Genomic DNA, 21743 nt, shown 5'->3' with positions numbered 1-21743 from the left:
TCCTTTATTTTTGCTGTAGACTGAAAACATTTGGGCTTGACATCAAATAATGAATGTGAGACCAGAGATCAACGTTTCAGCTTTTATTTCCAGGTATTTACATCAGGATCTGATGCACAACTAAGAAAATATCACATTTTGTTTGAATCCACCCATTTGTCATGTGAGCAAAAGTATTGGAACATATATACTTAAAACATATTTAAGTGAATAAGACTTAATATTTAGTTGCAAATCCTTTGCTTTCAATAACTGCAGCAAGTCTGTGACCCATTGACGTCACCAAACTTTTGCATTCTTCCTTTTTGATGCTTTCCCAGGCTTTCACTGCAGCCTCTTTCAGTTGTTGTTTGTTTTGTGGGGTTCCTCCCTTCAGTCTCCTCTTAAGCAGGTAAAATGCATGCTCTATAGGGTTTAAGTCTGGAGATTGACTTGGCCAGTCTAATACCTTCCATTTCTTGCCCCTGATGAACTCCTTTGTTGTTTTGGCAGTGTGTTTTGGGTCGTTATCTTGCTGCATGATGAAGGCTCTGCCAATCAGTTTGGTTGCATCTTTCCTTAAATTGGCAGACAAAATGTTTCTGTAGACTTCCGAGTTCATTTTGCTGCTGCCATCATGTGTTACATCCTCAATGAAGATTAATGAGCCCGTCCTAGAAGAAGCCATGCAAGCCCAAGCCATGACATTACCTCCACCGTGTTTCACAGATGAGCTTGTGTGTTTGGGATCATGAGCAGTTCCTTTCTTTCTCCAAACTTTAGCCTTTCCATCACTTTGGTAAAAGTTAATCTTTGTCTCATCAGTCCATAAAACTTTGTCCCAGAATTTTTGAGGTTCATCTCTGTACTTTTTGGCAAATTCCAGCCTGGCCTTCCTATTCTTCTTGCTAATGAGTGGTTTGCATCTTCTGGTGTAGCCCTTGTACTTTTGTTCATGAAGTCTTCTGCGAACAGTAGATAGTGATACCTTCACTCCTGCCATCTGGAGGTTGTTGCTGATCTCACTAACAGTTGTTTTAGGGTCTTTCTTTACAGCTCTCACAATGTTTCTGTCATCAACTGCTGATGTTTTCCTTGGTCTACCTGTTCGACGTCTGTTACTTAGTACACCAGTAGTTTTCTTCTTCTTCAGGACATTCCAAATGGTTGTACTGGCTATGGCCAATGTTTCTGCAATGGCTCTGATTGATTTTCCATCTTCTCTAAGACTCACAATTGCTTGTTTTTCACCCAAAGACAGCGCTCCGGTTTTCATGTTGTTTTCACCTCTGAATACAGTCTGCATAGACAAAACCTATCTTACCCAATCTGAACCTGAGTGTAGACATTCAGTGGTATTTATTGATTGAATAATGTATGTAATAGGACACACCTGGGCAACAAAACACACCTGTCAGTCATATGTTCCAATACTTTTGCTCACGTGACAAATGGGTGGGTTCGAACAAAAAGGTGATATTTTCTAATTTGTGCATCAGATCCTGATGTAAATACCTGGAAATAAAAGCTGAAACGTTGATCTCTGGTTTCACATTCATCGTTTGATGTCAAGCCCAAATGTTTTCAGTCTACAGCAAAAATAAAGGAATTGGCCTCACTGTTCCAATACTTTTGGAGGGCACTGTACATTGGTTTAATACATTTAAGGGTTGTACAGTTTAATAGTTCATTGCATTCTAATATGAAATTAATTATCAGTCCGTCTACTCTAAATGTCCATAATTTTGGTACATCGTCTTAGGCCATTTGACTAATCTCAGCTCACAGACCAAGAGTATAGTTTCATATTAAGCATTAACAACAAGAGACTAGTGAATAGTCACAGTGTTTAGTATAAAAGCAGCTAATCAGTGTGATTAGCACAGTGGAAATATCCAATCACAGTGTTCATTAGCAAGGGGGGAGAGCAAATCACAGTGATGAAGAGAGAGCCAATCATATGCCTTCCATCCTAAAACGTATACATGTACATCTCTCTCCAGTACCTCTTTAACCAGAGACATCACCACATTCAACCTCTTCTGTCATATTGGCAAACGTTGATCAAACCAATCCATGAAGGATATTAGGAAGAGCATGCACCCAACAAGACTATCGGCATGTACCACAGTGCAAATTAAGTGAAATATTGATAACCATAATATAGACTGTGTACTGGCATACCTTTAACTGCAAGCTCATACATGATTGGCACCAATAAGCTGATCTAGGATAATGTTCCGGTGTCCTTACATTAGACTTCCTCTTGCATGCATGTGGCAGCTGTTTAAACATCCACGAGGGGCATTCATCAGGCAGTAACAGATGACCAAGATCCCACTGAAAGTACTGGCGAGTTCTACTATGGTTTAAAAACCATGTTTGTTTCCTGTAGGCAATGAAGGATACGCCATCATAGGATCCCCTGCATAAGTGGATATTTAAGTCAAACCAAATCTAATGCAGTCATAGGACAGTCTGAGAGTAATGCCTGCCGTCACCAATGTAAGGGAAAGAGAATGGTGATTGGAGAAAAAAAATAAAATAATGATCAGCACCATAGCAAAGTAAAGAGCTACAGAACCAAAGAACGTATTTGCCAAATAGTATTGTACTGTTAAAATGGGGTCCTTAAATATTCGACACAATATCACCTTCTTGCCTAAGGTTTCTCTCATACTTTGTTGTAACATACATCAGTCTTGTTCTTTTTGACACATTCTGTCCCATGTCGGGTGAAATATTTTCAAAAGATAACTGAAGTCGTCCTTGTAGGGTTTGTGAAACAATAAAAAAAAAACACTTGGATCTACATTTCCCGCCTTTTTTCAATGACAGAAATGGCACAGACGTCAACCCACGTAAAGTGAGTACGGCAGCGTCTGCAGTAAACAGTTAATGCTCTCCTCACCTCCACGGTATCCAAAATAGTCACATCCTCAGTCTTTCATTGTTCTAAAGGCTGTGTGCTTCTGTATAGTGCATTCCGTGCACAGACAGAATTTGGGCAGCACATGTAAGGGGTCCCAATAACCTGCACAGGTAAACAACACTGTTGACATCATTATCTCCGGCCGCCAGGTGAGATGAAGGACAGCTTACTCTGAAGCGTTCCTTCCCTCAGACTGAAGCAGGATAGCATCCTATTGCTTTTCCGGAAAGGTTCTGTAGTGTTTAGCCGTTGGTCCTTTAGTTCCACTGGGTTCTTTTGTAACTGATTGTAGCTCTGAAGAACTTTCACCTCGAACAGAAAGGGCCTTCATCCAGCAGACTTGTTTTGTATTTTTGTATTTTTTTCTAAAGGTTGAAGTGTCCTCAGAAGATCCCTTTGGCGATTTTCAGCCCCTTCTGTTTCATACGGGGCAGTGTGGAGCTGGCAACACTTTTGGCCCTGCCTGTCTTTGATGAACCTCGCTTTTTTAAAACAAAGTCATAGTTGGCAGTTGAGTTCATGGCATAGAAGACATTGGCATTGTCTGGTATCCGCAGCTCTGCAAGAAAACCAATTACAAATGTATATTTTGTTATCGTTAAGTAGGCAGACAGTGATAAGAAATTAATCATTGACCTTCAACCCTACCTTTATCGTCTGAAATTTTCTGCATCAGCTCATAGTCTTCCGTTTTCTCTCGCTCCACGTTGTGTTTGACCATGGCTTTCCTGATGACGGCTGGGGTCTTGTCTTGACTGGTCACCTGCGCCACAAGAATCAAGGTTAAATTCTTAACGTTTGTAGCTGATTATTGGTTGCATTACCTCGACCGACCAAGAAAGATCATGTCATCACATCGCTCACAAATACTTCCTCATCACGTGTCGTTGAGGGAGTTTCTCCCCCCCCCAGGCTCTCACCAGTATGCTCTTGTACATGTTCCCGTTTTCCACGTCCAGGCTGACGCGGATGATGCAGCAGTCGTCCACCTGCTGGTTGTAGAGGGGCAGGGAGAGGTTGGAGTAGTTGGACACGGCCGACACGGAGCGCTTGTGGGAGCGAGCGGACGGGAGGGGGGTGGACGAGGAAACGGAGGTGGACGAGGCACTGCTGGAGCCCGAGCCCATCCCCGAGGTGTCCAGGGACGACAGGGAAGTGGACTCCCAGAACTACGGAGAGATACAGAGAGCCGTCATCCACCGACGACAGACTTGGCGTGTTGTGCTACTTCATTGCTACACAGTAAGAGTATGGGAGCATGGATGAAATACGAATCATTAGTACGGTTATGGACAAACGCTGATATCTTATTTTGAACAATAATAAAGGTGAATAAAGGAACATGAATAAAGGTGAAGTTGAAGACAGAGAGTGACGGTGAAAGAGAGGGGTACAGTGGAGGAGAAATCTAGTTCTGAGCAGAGCTGCTAAGCCAGCTGGAAGAGTTCATGTACCGTAGCGTTTGGATCAGGAGTGTGGCCCTCTTTCCCCAAAGCGGAGACAGAATGTTTTACTGAGGGTGTTGATGTCTACAGAAGGGAATTAGAGCCAGAGTCAACCATGAGAAACAGAAACCACAAGGCTTATCCCACAAGGCCAATTGAAAAAGTGTTAATTTAGGATACAATATCAGTGATTATGACTTGAGTCAAACAATGGCAAACAGTGAATCCTCACTGTGCCTCATAATCTCAACCACTGTCAACAAAATCCAATCAGTGATCACTGATGAAAATTAAAGTTAAAAAAAAAAGAACTAATAAGGAACCAGGACAGAAACTGCAACCATGGCAACGGCAGAGAACTGAAAGTGACTGTGTGGGGGGAGTTGTAATTTCCCGTTCCCTCACCTTCCTCTCGTGGCCCTCTGGTGAGTCGGACAGGAAACCGGGGTTAACGTCCTCCAGATCGGAGCCACTGGAGCCAATGCTAAGTGCGTCACCGCTGTCCCCTCCCCCTCCCTGATACAGCCTGAAGTGGGTCTGGTCGAAGGACTTGGAATGGGAGCTTCCTGCACTGCTGGAGCTTGCTTCGGTCAGCTGGCGACTGGAGAGGAGGAAGGAAGAGGCGAAGATGGATAAGGTGAGGGGTGCAAGGACTCTGTTTGGAGCTAGTCGACCATCCTTGGGTCCATGTAGGAGTGGTTTGGGTCGAGGGCTGTGGGACTTACTCGCTCCAGCGTTTCATTATCCCCCCGTTTTTCTTGGCTCTGAGAGTGTTGCTGGCATACTCTGACAGCGGCTCGATCTCACAAGACAGTGTGTAGCTGAGGGGGCATCGATACAAATATGAAAATCCGCTTCAGTGTTTTTCCCCCACAGAAGGTCAGAGTCACAATTTAAGGAAAAAGAGTAACCCATGTCAACATTCAAGATGGCACCTTCCCCTCCCCCCCCTCACCTCTCCGCTTCACTGAGTCTCTCCACCCCCGAGAACCACTCTCTGAAGTGGCTGTCCTGGGTGAAGCTGTAGTTGTTGGATGCCAGCTGCAGCAGCTTGATCTGGGCGATCACCTCAAACTCCTGCACACAGAAACAGAAACGAGCCTTCAGTGTCAGCCGTGGTCTCAGCCACTCCAAGGGGACAGCCCCTTGCAGCTCGTTTAGTAAACAAGTCGCAAGATCGTCTCGCTCTCGTACCTTTCTCCGCTTCTCAAAGTTGATGAGTCCACCCTGTAAACGATGACAAAACCAAGATATTTATTCAATTCTGTGCAGGTTATTCACTTTTCGAGCTATAGTTTACTCCCAATAGCAACCAGTAGAGACCAGTAATGGGTTATTACCTCTGTGTAGTCCTTCATGGCTGTGTCCATCATAACTAGGTCGGTCAAAAAGGTGCCCAGGTAAGGAATGGTCCCCTGCATCACCCCCTGTCACAGACAGTGATTAGAGGACAAAATACGCACACTAAGCAAGCAATGCCCCCCCCCAACCCTCACCACAAGAGGGCGACATGACCATTACGAACACAGATCCGCCACCAGATGGAGCCATGAATTCGACACGTCTATGAACTCAGCGCTTGAGCGCTCATGGTATTTTTGAGGGTATTTACATTGGGTCACATTCCATGTGAAAACGATGAATTCCTCCCTGGGTGGACTCACCAGATCTCTCTGCTGTTGGTGTCTCCTCTGAGCTCGTTTGGGGTTGATTTCCAGAGTGGCAAATTTAGAAGTTCCCTCCTGCCGAAAAAGGGAAAGAGTTTCAGCTTGTTGAAAATTAATTATAATTATACTAATAAACAGCAAGAACCAGGATATTGAAATTGTGCCCGCTAATAATACTTTTTTTAAAGTAAACACATACTTTGTTAGTAGTTAGAAATTGATGAACTGCTTAGTAAGAGGAATTAAACTCTGTGAGTTACCACAGTATTTTTGTAACCTTAGTCATTTTAGGCATGACGCATCATGAGGGAGATTCTTCACCATGAGTAAGCTGAACTGACAGATCTACGTAGCTGTGCCTGGCCCCTACAGATACTACAGGGAGGGCAGGGTGTGCTATAAGTGGGGATATCGCATCCAGCCACGCACATCTCCAGGGTGGGGTTATCTCTACCTGCCAACAGTCTCTGACATCAGCAGGGATTCCCTTGGGGTTTGACCTGGTTCCTCCCACAACTGTGCCTTAAGTGCTTAACTTTGTCATTCAGCACCCCAGGGACGCGTTGTCATAAAGATATATTAATAGGCCAGGAATGAAAGCCCCAAACCTCCCCCAAAGTACCCATTGTTTTTAATGCCATATCAATTCAAGGGTAATTTGTGGGTTAAAGTGTAACATCCACATCAATACATGCCTGAGGAACAGAACAGAAACCCATTTAAACATGGATTTAGGCAAGTCATTTGCTTAGTTTTACATTTGCTATGGAGATCCAGAGTTATGTAGTTATATTGGGTCATCCAGACAAATTTCCTGTTGACCTTTGTCTGTAAAGAGCCTGCTATTAGAGAACTGCATCTCCATAAAAACCTTAACTCACCTTGACTAAGAGCTCTCTGCTCAGAGAGTAGTTGTTGTCGTCTGAGAAGATCTCGGACAACTCTCTGAACGTGCGGAAATTCTCCCTATGGGCAGAATAATGTCAAAAAGTGAGACGGCCATCAACCTAAAAGCTTTTACTGTTCTACTTCCCAGCTTATAGACATATCTCCAGCCAACGCCCCGGTCCCCAGAGCCCTTGCTCACCTGGACACCTCGTCCCAGGTCCTCTTGAGGCGGTGGAGGGAGTTACACTGCAGGGCAGAGAGAATGGCTCGCAGGGACGAGAAGTTCTTCAGGATGCGACATTCCTGAACGGCAAAGCACAAAAACGGACAATGACCACCAGTCGCATGCCATGGTCTGAAAAAAAGAAATCGACTGGATGCTGTAACCGTGTATGGAGAAAGTCAGAGAGAGGACGCCCAGAGAGAGCAGCCTTACCCGGGCCACCTCGATCCAGCGCTCCACCAGCCTGGCTCTCTGGGTGGGCTTCAACGTAGGGTTGCTCAGGCAGGTGCTGATGACACAGTTGGTTACACAGTTGAACTGGGCCACAGTAGCTCTGATGGTGGGGGCCAGGTGCTCCTTCCCCTTCTTGTCCCTTTGGGACCAGATCCCCCCCAGGCAGTGGTAGGGGACCACCTTCTTGAACAGGTCCTACAGGGCCAAGCATAGGATTAACTGACTGAGCGTTCAACTTTAGAGAAAAATGGCCTCTCATGAGTATACGACTGCTGACAGAGTCAGACTTAATGGGGGAGAGAGGTCTCACCGCGTCCATGAGTGTAAACTGCTCCGCGACCATGATGGGGTCGAACGACAGGAAGTTCAGGCCAGGAAGCTCGTCCTCGAAGCCGCTCTCTTCCTGTGTGGCGAAGGGGCAGCCGATATGCTCCACTGAAATAACAACAGAGGCCTATCAGCATCTCTCTCCTCACGCTACCTCTTTAGTCGTCCACACACACACACACCAAAACATGAATACTTCTGAGGCCCAGTCGGTTCAGAGTGGGTTCTCTCACCGTCAAGGTCCGGCTCACACTGGTGCCGGTGGTGGAAGTGGGCCAGCAGGTTGCGAGCTCGCCGCTCCAGGTCGGAGCCGGGGAAGTGCAGGCGAAGGTAGGAGAGCAGCTGGTGTAAACATCCGTACTCCGGAGGGGTCCAAAAGTCCTCAGAGTACTGGTCCAGCCACGCCCCCAGGATGGAAGAGACAGTGCTGCAGGAGAGAGGCAGATTATAAGATGCACTGGGACAGGGTCGGAAACACCTCGAATGTCTTCCCACCGGTAATGCTGCGCGGTCCCACAACACACAGTTGCCTGATCGTGCTTATAGAAGAGCCTTACTTCCTCCGCTCAGTGCAGTCCTCCTGCGAGAGTCTGCTTCCTTCAGCTGAGGACTTGTTCTGCAGCCTGGCATACCTAGGACATGAAACCCACAGGTTTCTCAGTAAAAACACCAGGGAGCTAAAGGGACTAGGCTGTGCGGTTCTACTGTGGGCTGACGGAGGTGCTCAGGTGTGTGCTTGGTGCTCATCGCTCTACCTGTTGAACAGGAGATCCAGCACCTGCTTGGTGGAGGCGAAGGAGCGGTAAGTGCAGAGGAAGATGGTGGCATAGGTGGAGTCCTTGCCGCGGAACGCAGACACCATGTACTCCACCAGCCGCTCCAGGGTGCCCGCCTTGATGGTGCGCACCTTGCAGGTCTCGTACAGGCTGAGGGCGGAGTCTGTCTCCACGCCCAGCCACCGCTGCCCCTTGCTGGCCGACTGGTGCAGCTGCACTTTCCTCAGGGTGATGGTGAAGACGGCTCCCTCCTCGGCCTCCTCGCCAATCTCCTGCGTCGAGCTCTGAGGACAGAGGCGAGGGAGAGGTGAAGAAGACGCGTGGTGGTCCTCGGCAACGCAAACGTACGGCGAGGGAGGGAGCAGTGGCGTCGTTTTCAGTCAGATGGCTGAGCGGTGAGGGAGTCGGGCTAGTAATCAGAAGGTTGCCGGATCGATTCCCCGCCATGCCACATGATGTTGTGTCCTTGGGCAAGGCACTTCACCCTACTTGCCTCGGGGGGAATGTCCCTGTACGTACAGTAAGTCGCTCTGGATAAGAGCGTCTGCTACATGACTAAATGTAAATGTTTTTCATGTTTTGGAGCCCGCGGACTCTCCACCGATATCTCTCTTTTATGACTCGCACGTATTACAAACACTGTGTGTGTGTGTGTCTGAGCGTGTGCCGATGAATAAATCACAATATGGTTGTCGGCAAACAGAGGTTGCTAGATACCCGGCACCACGACACAGTTGTAAGCTTGTGCTTAAAACAAAAACAACAACAAGGAATTAACACAAGCTGCTTGTCGAATGAAAGAGGGCTCTGTACCAACATTTCACTGTTGTCACCATTTGTTTGTCCACCAACATGGAGAAAAACACTGAGTTGCAGACAATACTGCTTTTATACATTTACCACAGTCTGAACTCTGTGGTTTCTCAGAATGTAATCTTTTAGTGATTAACCCCCGCCTTTGACCTAGATAGAGGTGAACGTGGTTTCCATCAAATTTAAAATGCATTGAAGGGGTACTGGTATGTGATCTTGCATGCCTGAGACATCAGTCAGACCTTTACTTAGGCTATTTCTTGTTACTCTACTCCTGAGGTTTCACCCATCCTTTCAGCCCTTATTCATACACAGCTCCCTAACCTTCCATCGCAATGCAACAGTGTTATGATTAAGTTTCTATGGCAGCAGTGCTGAGTCAAAATGCAACTGAAATAGATATGCTGTTCATTGCACTTCTGCAGGAACCACATCTTTTTAAACCAGATATCCAAGAGCTGTTGTTTGCGCTCTTGTGTAACACTGGTGTGTGACTGTCTGAAAGTCTTCAAACACACTGAGACCTTGGGACTAGACAGTCACAGCAGGTCTTATCAGAGGAGTCACACAGGCCCTCTTGTTGCTATCATTAAACCAAACACAAAACACAGTTCTACTCCAATAGATGGACTTGGACAATCCGCAGACCCCAAGCCACCCCTCTCTCTCTCTCTCTCTCTCTCTCTCTCTCTCTCTCTCTCTGTCTCTCTGTCTCTCTGTCTCCCTCTCTCCCCCTCTCTCCCTTTCTCCCTCTCTCCCTCTCTGTCGCTAGTACATCGAGTTTTCATGATAAAGAACCAGGGAAATCATAATGGAATCACATCCTAATGCCTAGAACCAGTTTTGATGAACATGTCCATTTGTGGGTATACATTCTCATGTAAACAGCGGTTGACTGGTGGTGGCCTGGGGTTTGGCAGGGCAACACAGGGTCTATTCACATCTTCACTATGGAAATGGAAATGTCAGGGAAGTCTCCGAGAGAGCCCCCCCAGGGGGGGGGGGGGGGGGGGGGGGGGGGGGGGGGGGGGGGGGGGGGGGGGGGGGTGTTACCATGGAAACGAGAGGGAACTCCCACATAACCACAGGAACAGGGCCGGACGGGTCCAGGAAACTGTCATCCATGCAAACGTCTTCCCCCATGCCACTCTGGCGAGTCACGGGTGCCCCTGCTGCCTGACTCACAGCTTAGTCCTCAGCTATTTGTACACATAAACAGATCAAACGAGATACCAAACAAGGGTCGCTCAGGCGCCACATGGCATCCTGCCTACCTCGGTAATATGTCTGTCTAAAAATAGCGGAGCAGGCTAGGTTACAGTCCACCTTATTTGATTCAGACGGCACCTTTCACCTTATGTTGGGACACGCTGGAAGTCTCCACTGAGAGGAACAATAGCATACTCTGAGTAGAAGACGCTGTTTAAGGAAAACCCATTCAAAAGTGAAAGTAGACCTCAAATGGAAATTCCTCATGCAAAAGGGGAAACGTGGGTTTGGGAAAAAAAAACGAATTGCGTACTAGAAAGTAAAATCTTGTGACAGAAAGGTTTGTTTAGAAGCCCTAGAATATCTGACATATTTGTGTAAGCAGTGGAACCTTCTGTAACATTTGCATGGGTGTTACAAATTGACTCTAGTGCGAGACTGCGCCAGAATTTAACTTCTGTGGAGAGAAAAAGCATGTCAACAAGGACTATGCTATACATTTATAAAAATGCCTACTTTTCCTCTCGAAACTGTGATACTGTAGATCGATGGCCTTGTCTACATAGGGAGGAATGGGGAAGAGAGAGAGAGAGAGAATTTAGAAGTTCTCATGGCCACACAGACAAATCAGTGGTTGATCTTTGGACTCTAAACTGTGTAAATAGATAAGTCCATCTTGCAGTCAATTGAACAACAGAAAATGGTCAGTTCTATACAGAAGTCAATATGTGGCAGGGGTCACATGAAAAGCCCCAAATACAGTGGGCTGCATCCAGTACACTGGTAGCTCTAGCTAGATAATAGATGTTTTGATGAAGATCATCATCATGTTTATGGCACAGTTACTGAGGGACTGTCCCATGGAAAACCTGAGAGAAACCTGAACTAAAAAAAGAGTGAACAAATACTCAAAAGAACAATAGTTCAGCCCATTATGACCCTCCAGCAAAGGCCACCAGCTTCCTCTCTCATACAATGAGCGTTGACAATGATATCAGCCTCTACTGTTCAGGGCACTATGGTCTACATTAGAGAGGACATTTATTTGGACAGAGTTCAAAGTTATGGTGAATGTAGGCTAGATCGAGTCCAGTCCTCTACTGCACCACTACGCTTTAGCATAAAAGGAGACAACCAGTAATTTGGCGAACTTTGAATAAAGTAATTTTCCAGGCTCCCGGCCTAAACATTCCAACCGATGTCTGTTTCTCTCATTCGAAACTCCCTAAACCTGAGTGGCTCTCTCTCCCTTTCCTTCCTTCTCCCTCTCGGTTCAAGTGAGATGCGATAACAAAAGCTTCTCTGTGTCTGTGCATCTACAAAAACAGCTTCAGTTTCTTATTTCAGATCTCACGTCGAACTTCCGGGTATCCTGTTTTTAGGATATCATCAAACAGAACAATGGAGGCCTTCAGCGCAAAATCATAATTTGTAAAACAAATATAACAATTAAGCTAATGCAAACATATATAATAAAGAAATACACACATAAGCATGATTAACCAGGTTAATTAGCTTGAACTTGGATGGGCATGTTTTTATGCAAGGATGTGCATGGCAACAGGACACAGGCCTAAGGAGCAGTGACATCATCCACTAGTCAATTTACTTGTCGATTCTTGTGTAGCAGTGACCTTTCAGAATATCCAAGCAGCAACCAGCCTATTAGAGCCTTGTGAATCCAGGATCTGAGTTCATAGGGGCCCTCTTAGGGTTTAACAATAACCACTGGCTGAAGTGCTCTATAATTACACACAACTGAACCACAGAATCGGCCAATGTTCTGTACTGTATACACTAAGAACCCCAACAGAAGGAAATGAAAGCCTATGACTGTAAACCAAGCCTTTTGCTTAGCCCTGTGAACGGGGTGGATTAAGCATTAGGTAATTGTGTTACTGGAGAGGATTAGATTAGGGGAGAGAGGGGGTTATGGGTAGAAGAGACAGATATGCCCTGTCCAAGCTTGTGACAGCAATGAAGGAAACATACTGTCCTCAAAGACATGCCTTTAATGTCTGATCTCACAGTCTGGGTGAGGAGACTGCACTGATCAACTACAAAACACACCCCAACAACTGCTGTAGAGGGACCCGTAAGGCTTCTGTCCTCATATGATGCCTGAAAAAGAGGCCTTATATAAAGCCGTCAAATTTGATTACTCATACCCTATGTGTCTGTGTGTGTATGTGCGTGTGTGTGAATTCAACAGCTCAATGAAGATGGCACAGGATGAATACAATTCTGGCTTATTCCAGTTAAATTTATGTGTGCTTTACTTATCTTTTTCTACAAATATATCACATATATGGCCCCAGGACGGATATATTTAAAGGTTTTTTTTAACATAACAATTAGAATATTAACAAATACACAATGCTTTTTCCACATAGTGGTTTTATACAGACTAATGTAATGGGACAAGCCAGATGACTCCACTTACTGACCGACAAATAAGCTATTTTGTTCCATCTTACCTCAAACAAAGGTAGGTCTGGGTCCAAATGTGTAAAGCTGTGAAGAACAACTGGGCTCTCGTCCTCAGTAACCTCCAGTTTCACCCCATCCCAGATATTGCGCACCCTCCATGTCCCGGCATCAAACATCTCCTCGAGGTATCCCGATTTGACGTTTTGTGCTTCGTACTGCATCCTCATAACATAAACCATTGACACGGGTTACGACAATAACCACAACGCTATGCAGTCATCCTCTGTTCTTGACCTCCACTTACGGGAGAATACAACACCGAGCGGAGAATTTGAAGCGCCGTACTGTATACGCACGGAGGCTGTTCATGACTCAGACGCGGAAAGTTCCTCAACGCTCCTCCTTCCTTCTTACGAAAATATCGGCAGCCGATCCCTTGCGTCGACAACTACTCTCTTAAAAGAAAGCATGTTGTTGTACTACAATAGTAACACTACTACTACTACTATTCAGTAAAATATGCAGAGGCCATCCGCAAACCCATGTGTTTACGAGTCTTAGAGTCCACTAGAAAACTAAAGTATATACTACTATAATAAAGTGGTGTGTTGCCTACCTAGTCAACTTCAACTCCAAAACTTGAGGTGAAGGAACAAAATAGATAATTATCCTATAATTTAATGGAATGAGATAAGGGTTTGAGGTTTTACAGTGATTTACACGGTACAATTACAAGGTAGCATACTTGCCAATTTTTTGTATTCTATTCTAATATGTTGTTGATTGAGACACGACCAAAAACCCGTCCTGCACTCCCCCCTATTGGTCAAAATGAGTTTACAAGAGGAGCAGCAACAAATCTTGAATATTTATGATGAAAATATTTTTACAAAGTAAAACATCCTTTTATTACATGTTCTGCCTATTTCCACCATTTGCTCGAGATAGAGATTAACAATCTGGAATGCTTCATAATTAAACATTTCTGAATTGCAGCTGTTTGAAAAAGGGAAAGAGCGAGACAGAGACCAAATTAGAGAGAATGCGAGACAAAGAGAGAGACAGAGAGAGAGGATGAGAGAGAGAGACAGAAAGAGAGAGAGAGAGAGAGAGGGTGAGAGACAGAGAGAGAGGGGGTGAGAGAGAGAGAGAGAAACAATAAAAATGTGAGTGGGGCAAAGAGATAGAGAGCAAGGCTAAGTTCTGCCCTAAGCCTACAGGTTGCAAGCAGTTGGCTGCAGTGCAATCACTCAAGAGAAACTGCTACATCTCATCCTCAAGTGATTTAAGCAAGGCACAGCTTCCATTTGTCAGCCTCTTGCAAGGATCGATAAATAACTGAGTTTGTTCTGCTTTGGCACCGGCAGACACCCCAACATGGTTTACTGCTCCCTGTGGAGGGTGAGCTCAACTCTGGTGCTCACACACCTGCGCCCGTGCACACAAACACACACACTCACGCATGCACGTTACTTACATGCCCTCAGGCACACAAACACAAAACAGACAAGACACATATGGAAACAAACACTGTGACTATGTTTACAATTATCGAAGGTTACATGTACATGCTCCACTTTACATGGTGCGAAAAGTATGTCACCAAATAGGAAGTCATTGCAAGATAAGAGACTATATATTGAGGACAAGACGTTGCCTAACCATAACCCCACCACATGTCGGAAAAGTCGATTCCTACCTGTCTATCTGCCGCTGTGTGTTTGACGTTACTCAACACAGCCTGGTAGACAGACCCGGTCCTACGGCGGCCTCCACTCAGCAATCCACACGTCCAAGGAGCCAACCACATCACTGCTTCCTTCAAAACTAGGACCAGGGCTGAATATTCTTCAGATCAGACCAAAACCACGAGACACAAACAGGGTTCAGGGTTCAATGCTCACTTTCCCCCTTCCTCCTGCCTCCCCACCTCGGCCCCAGATTGGGTGACCACCTCAGGCCCACTCCAAAGAGTATTGACTTTAACAGCTGTGTCAACACAAAGAGAACAGAACAATAAAACATTAACTTCTGCTAAAAAACTGTAATTCCAAAAAGCTCATCCGTGTCTTTCAGAACTAATGTTGAACAACCACAACAAGGAATAGTCGCCTTATGACTGCTGAACTGAAAATGAAAGTAAAGTATGGATAAATGTATCTCCCTGAAATACCCAGGGAAGTTCCAAATTATTTTGTGTCGATTAAAAACTAAAATGGTGGCGGACAATACATATGGAGTCAAATGATAAATGTATTGTATGAAAAACTGTTAAAGTATAGGTTTTGGCTAATCTGGATTACGCAATTTCCATGCGAATCTGGCCAGTTTTCCACAGGCCTATAGTCTTTTCCATATGTTTCTCACAGTTGAATTGAATCCCTGACAAAGACATCATGTTTTATGAGATTTTATGTGAACATGAAGTCAAGTTAAACAAACATCCACTGAGTCACATCAGATAGAGAAAACTCCCCCAAACAGATGGGAACCCCCCGAGTCACACACGGTGACATAACTCCCCCGAGCCACAACCCTCCTGACTACCTGACAGAGAAAGCCGGCTGGAAAAAGACACTGGATTTATTGCTTTCCATTATTTGAAGCTGCAGAGCCATTCTGAGGCAGTCTGAGCTCAAAGGCCTTGGCATTTAGAAAGAAACACACTCTCTCTCTCTCTTTCTCTCCAACTCTTTACCAACTGCATCCAACTGTGCTCCGTTTGAAAAGCAATCATCTTGAGGCAGCTTCACAATAGCCAGTGGAGACAGTCTATCTACCAGCGGGGAAATGCATGGTCTTTGTGATAGGGTTTGGACTCAAGACCACAAGCAGGAAAACATCCTAATTAGAAATGTCTCCAGTGCAAGAAATCTACAAGGCAATTACGCTGTTCAACAGATAACAGGAAATGATTAGCAGTGTTTCCCACACATAGACTAATTTGTGGCGGTGCGCCACAGAGTCAACACCGGCCGCCACACATTGCGTTTCGTGAAACAATTTTTTATTATCGCTATTTAGGTTAAAACACGCAGCGTATTCGTTCAGCTGCATTTCCTTTCCCCTGCTCTCCCTCCGTCTCTCTGTCACTCATCTTTCCCACATATGCACACAGTCACAACGTCAGCACACGTTAGCAACAATGCATACATATGCCGTTCTAGTAAGACCGACAGCGAGCCTTCAGCATTAGTGCCGTAGCTAAAAGTCGAGGAAAGTTGAGGCTACTTTTCGCTAGGTACCTTACTCACATTTACATTTAGTCATTTAGCAGACGCTCTTATCCAGAGCGAGTTACAGTACTCGAAGTTTCCCCTTCGTTCTTTTGGTGAGAAGTCTCAGGAGCTAGCTACTTACTCGGCGTCATGGAGCCGACCAGTTAAATAGTTGTTTAGCACTAGCGTTGCTACATGCATAATGCAGAAATGATATGTTAGTTGTTGTTAATTTGTGAAGGTGTGAATCATTTTGGATTAATATTTAATGTAACAAATTATTAACAAATTAACTGTGTAACGAATTATTAACGAAGGAATTATTACGACCCCCCCCCCCCCCCCGTCTGACAACCCCCACCCCTCCCCGCCACAATTAGATTTCTAATCTGTGGGAAACACTGATTAGGGACCAGTGTGGTCAGTGACTATTGAGAAGTATGGAGTTAGATTAGTTTCATAATTCAAACAAACAAACGCAACACGATTCAAACAAACTTAACACGATCCAAACAAACGTAACACGATTCATACAAACATAACACGATTCAAACAAACAAACGTAACACGATTCACAAATGTATTTCGTGATTCACAAATGTAACGCGATTCACAAATAAATGACCCTATTACATTCGTTTGCAACCTGACAAACACAAGTTACAAATCCCTGCATTCGTTGGTGTGAATCCTTGCATTCGTTCGTGTGGATTTTTGGAACTTTCCTGACGCGCTTTGATCCACAAATGCATTTTTTCTAAAAGATATCCTCAGCAGCCTATCAGGTCGTCTCTTCCAATTTTAGCCAATCACCGGAGAATGTCTAATATGGGTAGACGGGCTCTGCGTTAGCCTAGGAAACACGGAAAATGACTAAACATGAATCCTGCCATTCTCAACAATATTTAATCAGGTATGATCATCGGTTTAATAAGATTAACAAGCAATATTTCACCTACATGCAACCAGACGACATTGCTCATGATCTGAAGGAGACGATGTCCGTCATTATGGCAGGTTGTTGAAGTCCACATAGACACGTTAATGTGATTGGCTAAAATTGGAAGAGACGACCTGATAGGCTGCTGAGGATATCTTTTAGAAAAAATGCATTTGTGGATCAAAGCGCGTCAGGAAAGTTCCAAAAATCCACACGAACGAATGCAAGGATTCACACCAACGAATGCAGGGATTTGTAACTTGTGTTTGTCAGGTTGCAAACGAATGTAATAGGGTCATTTATTTGTGAATCGCGTTACAATTGTGAATCACGAAATACATTTGTGAATCGTGTTACGTTTGTTTGAATCGTGTTACGTTTGTTTGTTTGAATCGTGTTATGTTTGTATGAATCGTGTTACGTTTGTTTGGATCGTGTTAAATTTGTTTGAATCGTGTTGCGTTTGTTTGTTTGAATTATGAAACTAATCTAACTCCATAGAGAAGAGCCACCAATAACTCAGAGTAAATACAAGGGGGGTGGGAGCTGGAATTTGCAGTCAAAGAAAAACAGCTGACACAAGGAAATCAAGAGATACACTTGTCACATTAAGATAACAAGAGAATGCCACCAACCACACTTCCACAACAACTGAAAACGTTGATTTAGATGCAGAAAAGAGACAGACTCCTAGACTTTTTCTCCATTAGCAAAGAAAATCTTCTTTACAAATCAGCAGTACAGTGGGCATGACTCAACATGTATGAACAGAAAACATTTGGTGTATTCTCCATGGGGAGATGGTTGCCTAACTCTGTTCAGGTGTTTCCAGAGTGACACAAACAGCTGAACAACCACACATGTCAGTGCTAGCACTACAGTGAGTGACACACAACAGCTGAACAACCACACTGGCTAGAGAATAGCAAAACAAACAATTTAACTCAAATACCAACCAATTTGTTCAACTTGATTCTTTTACAGTCACATCCCTATGTCCCTCCTTGATTCATATATTTCTATGAACATACAATATTGTACATGCACAATGAAATGATCTATGTACACTCATACAGTATTCTCTACAAAACACACATCCACAGTCATCTGCCTACCTCATCCTTCATTCCTCACACACATTGGTCAGCAATGCACTGCAGAAATACTAACGAATGTACGTAGGCAGAATTCCCATGTCCGCGCGCCGACACGCCAACAGAGAAGTAAACGCTCCAAATATCCCTGTATTGAACAGTGTGCGCTTGCTTACCAGGTCTTCCAATATTGTGACAGGAAAATCAAACATGCACATCTTGACAGGCTGGGCCAGGGCTTTGTGCAGGCTGAACAGGGACTTGGGCTCCATGCTGCTGATCACAGACACTGAGCACTGAGGACCGAGGTTCCCGCAACAACAGATCGCTTGTTCGCACTCGCATCAAATACAAAAACAGGAACTCCGCACTGCTAACAGCACAAGGGCTTGGGCTGCCTCTACCTCCCACTGAAGGCGGGGAAGAATATTTTTCTGAAAGAGGGACCCCCCTCCCCTCACTGGCTTCTTCTACTCTCTCTCTCTCTCTCTCTTTTCAGCATCAGAGTGTCTCTCACAAGGGAATGTCTGTACTCTGAGCAGCTGCCCTCTCCTTTCTCCCTCTTTCTTTTTTTCTTTCTCTCTTTCTCTCTACCTCTCTCTCTCATTTCATCTGCATATGAAGGTATACACTCTCAGAATACAGCTGCAACATCCTACATCTGTTTGCCTGACTTACTTTAGCACTGAAATGTCACACTAATTGACCACAACTTACGTAACCTCCTGCTGAAAGCAGAAAAAAGCAGAACCTTGAAATGAAAGGTACAAAGCAAGCCAATTCCTCCAAGACTCCGTCCTCTGACAGTGTTGCCGGGAGCGACACAATGACACCAGGAGAAACGGACCTACTTGAGTTGCTGAATACACGAATGCAGCCCAAACATTCTTGATCTAACATAAGTATCCCTATGCATCTTCACAGTTTGAGTTGCTTTTAAGCTCCTATGGAAGTGAGTGTGGGAGGTGGATTTATAGAGTACTGATCAGAGGTGAAATAGGACCATGGTCCACACATTTTTCCAACTTGAAGCCATCCTCTCTAGACTCTGCCTGAGGCTTCAAGCCATCAAACAGATGGCAGAGCTGAAATGAACTACATGATATGTAGGTCATGCAGCTTTTACCCCAAAACAGTTAAAGTGGTTCTTACATGATTAGCCTAAGTTGTATTTGACCTCAAAGAAAACTCTATGCATGTCATTTACAGTTCAGAAAACTGACAATGTTTTGCAAATTAATTAAGCTATTTGTTCAATGTGATGAGTGGCTCTGGAAAATACAAGGTTTAATATGGCATAATGTCCTAAATAGGCTCGAAGATATTGACATCTTACATTTATAGTAAATGTTTGGGGAACATGGTAAACGTACATTGATAAAAAACCACAGCATTCAATTTTAGATTGTAAAGCTATAATGAAGATGAGTCATTTAGGCAACACTGTTCAAAAGTGATTGGTGTGAAAATAATGAATTCAGTGCTATCATGAGAGCGAGAAGGGTTTGAGCACTGAGAACTGTTTTCACATGCAGAAGCTGTCCCACACTTGAATACTGTAGACGACCAGTTGTCATGGAAACTGTAAGGCAAAGCTGTTCGCTCCTGGGGTTGAATTTATAGCTACATGAGGGTTCTGCCTTACCGTCAGGACAGGAAACCTCACTGTAAGCTACAGTCCACTTCCTGTACACACATAACAAAGGCAGGACAGGGTGGTGTACTCCCACACCTCAAATTAAAGATGTCCAATGTTCTAGGTCCCCTACACGTCGTACTGGTTTAGCTGTCGGTGCAACAGAACACAGACACAAAGTGTCAGACTCAAATCTTTGCAGCTCAAGATTTGAGTTCAAATCTCAGGTTCCTGTCACATTCCATCTGTGGAAGAGAGTCATAAACCCGTGCAGACGTGAAGTTGAGCGCTTTCAAATTGCAAATGATATGCTTCATAAAAGCTGCATAGGAAACTGATGAGAATGTGTGATGATATAATACTCACTTTCCCAAGAGACATGTAGGCCTAATTGGAAGAAAACTTAATATGACTGATTTCGTAGATAAATCAATGTGCTGGTACTCAACAGTTCACAAGGTAGACATTAGTGTTTGTAGGAAGGTACACCTTATTCCAAGAGTGATGCACAGAGTAGCATCCTGCAAAAGCCAATCTTACTTTCCATTTCCTGCCCAAGTCAAAAATCATGCTACCGTGGTTGCAAATGTATTCCATGATTTAAATATGAATTATACATATAATATTTTATTTAAATGGGGTAGCTAAGGTTTTTTCTTTTCTTAGGACTTTCTTTGCCCCGGAAAAGATCATTTGAGACCTAAACAATGAAGGTACCCTTCCCTCGGCCTCTGAAGGCCAAAGAGCTATTTCAAAAAGGATATTTCCTAGAGAGCTAGACTTCCTAGCCAAGAGTATCCCAGTGGCTATTGTTAATGGTTCTCAGTACAGCCTTACAGAGTTAAAAACAGCAGACAGGGGAGACCAAATTAGAAAGAATGTGAGAGAGAGAGAGAGAGAGAGAGAGAGAGAGAGAGAGAGAGAGAAACAGAGAGGTACTCAAGCAATGGTGCTCTGTCTGTGTAACCCCCCAGACATAGGGCAACTCTAGAAAATGCAGGATATGCTTTTAAAAGTACATGGATCCATCAAACTTAGTTAAAAGTGTATTTGTTGAGATTCACTGTAACTCCATCATGAGGCTAATTTGTCCAGCTGACCGTCAATTCTAGCATGCATTTGGTACCCGAGCCAGCTAGGTGCAATCCTATTGGCTCAATTAGGCCTACGCTACTTCATAAATGTAAGGGGAAAGGTCCTTACCTGTTTTTCCAACATTATCATCCTCTCAGAGTCATGACCTTCTTGCAAAATGGGTCCCTAAGTTCAGAATAGATTCCCTTGTCCTCTTCTCCCAACCGTTTTGATAGAAAATGATCCAAAGAAGATATTATTCAATTTTATCTTACTGTAGAAGCAGATCTTTTAACCCAGCGACAAATCTTGACATTGAATGCAGAATTAAGGCAAACAGGCTATATGCAAACAGCGTTTTGTTTTTAGTGCCAAATTGCCTGGTGTCATCGTCTTCAATAACGTTGGCGTGCAGTCCTCCAACCAATCATGCAAGCTGCGCCAGCACGACTCACTTCAGAGAATTGTTTGACATTTTCAATACGTATATCCAAACGTCCAGTTAATAAAGTATGAGAAAATGGCCAACTGCGGGTCATAGACAGTATCATCTTGCTTGGATGTTGACTTGATAGCACATCTAGCTAACGTTTCGTACGGGATACGGAACGACACAGCTGCAATCGGGTGATGCAGCTGTTGTCAGTAGCTACATAGCAACAAGGAAATGGGTACCACACCGCTGGATAACAATATATCATTCTCATACGTAATTTTTAAAATCATTTTCTCTTCTGTCATCCACCCATATCATTATCTATGTTTGAAGAATCAAACTAACCCGAAGGCAGAGTTTCTAATTTGTGCGTAACGTAGCATAATGCTACTCCTCCAGTTGGTGTTCTTGAATACATCCCG

The 21743-nt window shown here is 44.3% G+C and overlaps 1 protein-coding gene across 5 annotated transcripts; it reads right to left on the bottom strand.

The window, feature by feature from the left end:
- Nucleotides 1-1691: 1691 nt before the first annotated feature.
- Nucleotides 1692-21721, bottom strand: LOC124486841 (ral guanine nucleotide dissociation stimulator-like). 5 transcript variants are annotated; one of them, XM_047048701.1, is made up of 18 exons: nucleotides 21015-21721; nucleotides 8451-8755; nucleotides 8253-8327; nucleotides 7929-8122; nucleotides 7679-7803; nucleotides 7348-7563; nucleotides 7111-7214; nucleotides 6905-6989; nucleotides 6021-6098; nucleotides 5697-5783; nucleotides 5551-5583; nucleotides 5312-5433; nucleotides 5082-5177; nucleotides 4762-4957; nucleotides 4366-4440; nucleotides 3832-4080; nucleotides 3560-3674; nucleotides 1692-3470 (listed from the first exon to the last, which is right to left on the bottom strand). In XM_047048701.1, the coding sequence occupies exons 1-18, from the start codon at nucleotides 21033-21035 to the stop codon at nucleotides 3295-3297; spliced, it is 2352 nt and encodes a 783-aa protein (XP_046904657.1). In that variant the 5' UTR covers nucleotides 21036-21721; the 3' UTR covers nucleotides 1692-3294. The 5 variants fall into 5 exon arrangements, with proteins under 5 accessions (XP_046904657.1, XP_046904656.1, XP_046904655.1 ...); XM_047048700.1 differs by lacking the exon at nucleotides 21015-21721 and adding an exon at nucleotides 18352-18656; XM_047048699.1 differs by lacking the exon at nucleotides 21015-21721 and adding an exon at nucleotides 14623-15429.
- Nucleotides 21722-21743: the final 22 nt, after the last annotated feature.

This window comes from Hypomesus transpacificus, chromosome 24, assembly GCF_021917145.1.
Source record: "Hypomesus transpacificus isolate Combined female chromosome 24, fHypTra1, whole genome shotgun sequence".
NCBI classification, from domain to species: domain Eukaryota; kingdom Metazoa; phylum Chordata; class Actinopteri; order Osmeriformes; family Osmeridae; genus Hypomesus; species Hypomesus transpacificus.
The sequence above is the reverse complement of the archived record's forward strand: the minus strand, read 5'-3'. Positions and strand labels throughout refer to the sequence as shown.

Bases quoted from the DNA above. Each gene is read 5' to 3' on its own strand.
- LOC124486841 (XM_047048697.1), bottom strand. From the start codon at position 13,162: ATGGTTTATGTTATGAGGATGCAGTACGAAGCACAAAACGTCAAATCG. The intron at 8,328-8,450 runs GTAGAGCGATGA...TTCATGTCCTAG, and splicing joins CTGGATCTCCTGTTCAACAG to GTATGCCAGGCTGCAGAACA. The intron at 7,804-7,928 runs GTGAGAGAACCC...TTGTTATTTCAG, and splicing joins GTGTGAGCCGGACCTTGACG to TGGAGCATATCGGCTGCCCC.